The 2,166-nt window shown below is 41.9% G+C and overlaps 1 protein-coding gene across 1 annotated transcript in view; it reads right to left on the bottom strand.

Annotated features, from left to right (window-relative positions):
• Window positions 1-1,761: 1,761 nt before the first annotated feature.
• The window catches only part of LOC106878640 (uncharacterized), a 26,243-nt gene continuing 25,838 nt past the window's right edge, over window positions 1,762-2,166 (bottom strand). The window contains exon 10 of the mRNA XM_014927921.1: window positions 1,762-1,839. Coding sequence (XP_014783407.1) covers window positions 1,762-1,839 — 78 coding nt within the window. The remainder of the gene's footprint in view (window positions 1,840-2,166) is intronic.

The following is a 2,166-nucleotide window of genomic DNA, read 5'->3' as shown; positions in this document are numbered from 1 at the left end:
ATATATATATAATGCCGGACCCTTCTGTCCGGTATTCGCCCTGATAGATCGCTAGCCACTACACATTCTTTTTTTCCCTCTCCTTGTTTCTTTCTGTGTTCCTTTCTGTGGAAGAGCGAGGGTCGAAACGTTAAAGACTTTTTCACTTCCCGAGCGTTATACTAATACATCTGTTTGTTGTCTACACCACCTGTCTTCGTCTTTTTTTTGTGTGAATTTTCCCCTGTTGTCCGGCGAAGGAAGAGTACAGCTGTCGACTGAGTCAATTATAAAAATTGACCCACCGGGAGTTTTAACAAACGAAGGTAAGAATTGTTTTCTCACGGTTGTAGCAATAGCGAAAGAGGCAGTATGGAAGACGAGGATAAAAGGAATTAAGACAGGCAACTTTATCTCTGGCCACAACTTACGCTCATTTTTTACTTTTCATTTGAAAAGGTAAGTGTGGCTGGAGAGGAGATGTCTGTTGGAGTGTACGTTCCAAAAGAGATGGAAGCATGTTGCACGAGTGTTGTGCGTGCAAGGAACCGTGTGAATAGTCAGAAAAAAAAAGGAAAAATAGGTGCCAGCAATAGATCGGGGCTTGTGGGGTCGGAGCGTGGCCTGATCATCGCTTCATTTGTGTTGTCTAACGTACTGTTAATATCATTCGATTTTTTATATTTTATATAATTTTTAAAGTCATATTTTATGTAAACCATTCGCATTACTGATCCCGATCAGTTGTTTTGTACCATTCTATGTTTAGCCCCCTGTGGGCAATAAAGAAATTGGTATTTTGTGTGTCTTTATGTACAGTGTTTAAATTCTGCCAAGATCGACTTTGCCTTTCATCCTTTCAGGGGTGATAAATTAAGTACCAGTTGCGTACTGGGAATCAATTAGATCGACCCCAGTACGCAACTGTAACTTAATTCGGGCTTTGTGCACAGTAGAAAAGAATATTTCTGTTATCTTCCCACAAAATCTATTTCTATCCATTCCTGAATCCATCTGTAGAGGCAAGTGGCTTAGTGATTAGAATGTTAGACGCATAATCATAAGATTCTGGTTTCGATTCTTGGACCGTGCGACACGTGTTCTTGAGCAAAACCATTCACTTCATCTTGCTCCAGTCTACTCAGCTGGCAAAAATAAATACCCCTGCCATGGACTGGTGTCCCATCCAGGTGGGAAATATATATATACCATGGAAACCGGGAAACTGGCCCTTGTGAGAAGGTAGCTTTACTTTATCGATTTTTTCCACCCACTATTCCTTTAAAAATTGTAGGAGTTGATTCCCCAAACACCACCTCCATTAGGTCCTATTATATGCAACTTTCATTAGACCTTCTACGTTGATTCCCAAGTATGTTTCAGTCATTAAACTGTGGCCATACTGGGGACTGCCTAGAAGAATTTTAGTCGAACTAATAAACCCCAACACTGGTTGCTTAGCAGTGGTAGGGGACAAAGATACACACACACACACACACACACACACACACACACACACACACACTAGACTTCTTTCAGTTCCCGTCGACCAAATCCACTCACAAGACTTGGTTATCCTGAGGCTATAGTTAAAGACACTTACCAAAGGTGTCACGCAGTGGGACTGAACCCAGGACCATGTAGCTGGAAAGCAAACTTCTTACCACACAGCCACACCTGTGTCTGTTGAAAATTTATTCATTATTATATTCTAGTTTTTTATCTTTTACTTGTTTAAGTCGTTATACTGTGGCCATGCTTGGGCACCACCTTGAAGAACTTTTAGTTAAATAGATCATCTAAAGTACTTACTTCTTTCAGAAGCTTGGTTCTTATTCTGTCAGTCGTTTCATAACTGAACTGTTAAGTTATATGGACATAAACAAACCAACGCCAGTTGTCAAGCGGTGATGGAGGACAAACGCAAGCACAAAAAACGCACAAACACACCACACACGCATGCATACGCATGCATACACACACACACGCACAAGGCGGCGAGCTGGCAGAAACGTTAGCACGCCGGGCGATATGCTTAGCGGTATTTCGTCTGCCGCTACGCTCTGAGTTCAAATTCCACCGAGGTCGACTTTGCCTTTCATTCTTTCGGGGTCGATTAAATAAGTACCAGTTATGCACTGGGGTCGGTATTATCGACTTAATCCGTTTGTCTGTCCTTGTTTGTCC

Source organism: Octopus bimaculoides, chromosome 24 (genome assembly GCF_001194135.2).
Source record: "Octopus bimaculoides isolate UCB-OBI-ISO-001 chromosome 24, ASM119413v2, whole genome shotgun sequence".
Classification (NCBI taxonomy): domain Eukaryota; kingdom Metazoa; phylum Mollusca; class Cephalopoda; order Octopoda; family Octopodidae; genus Octopus; species Octopus bimaculoides.
Note: the sequence above shows the minus strand (reverse complement) of the source record. Positions and strands in the feature narration are given on the sequence as shown.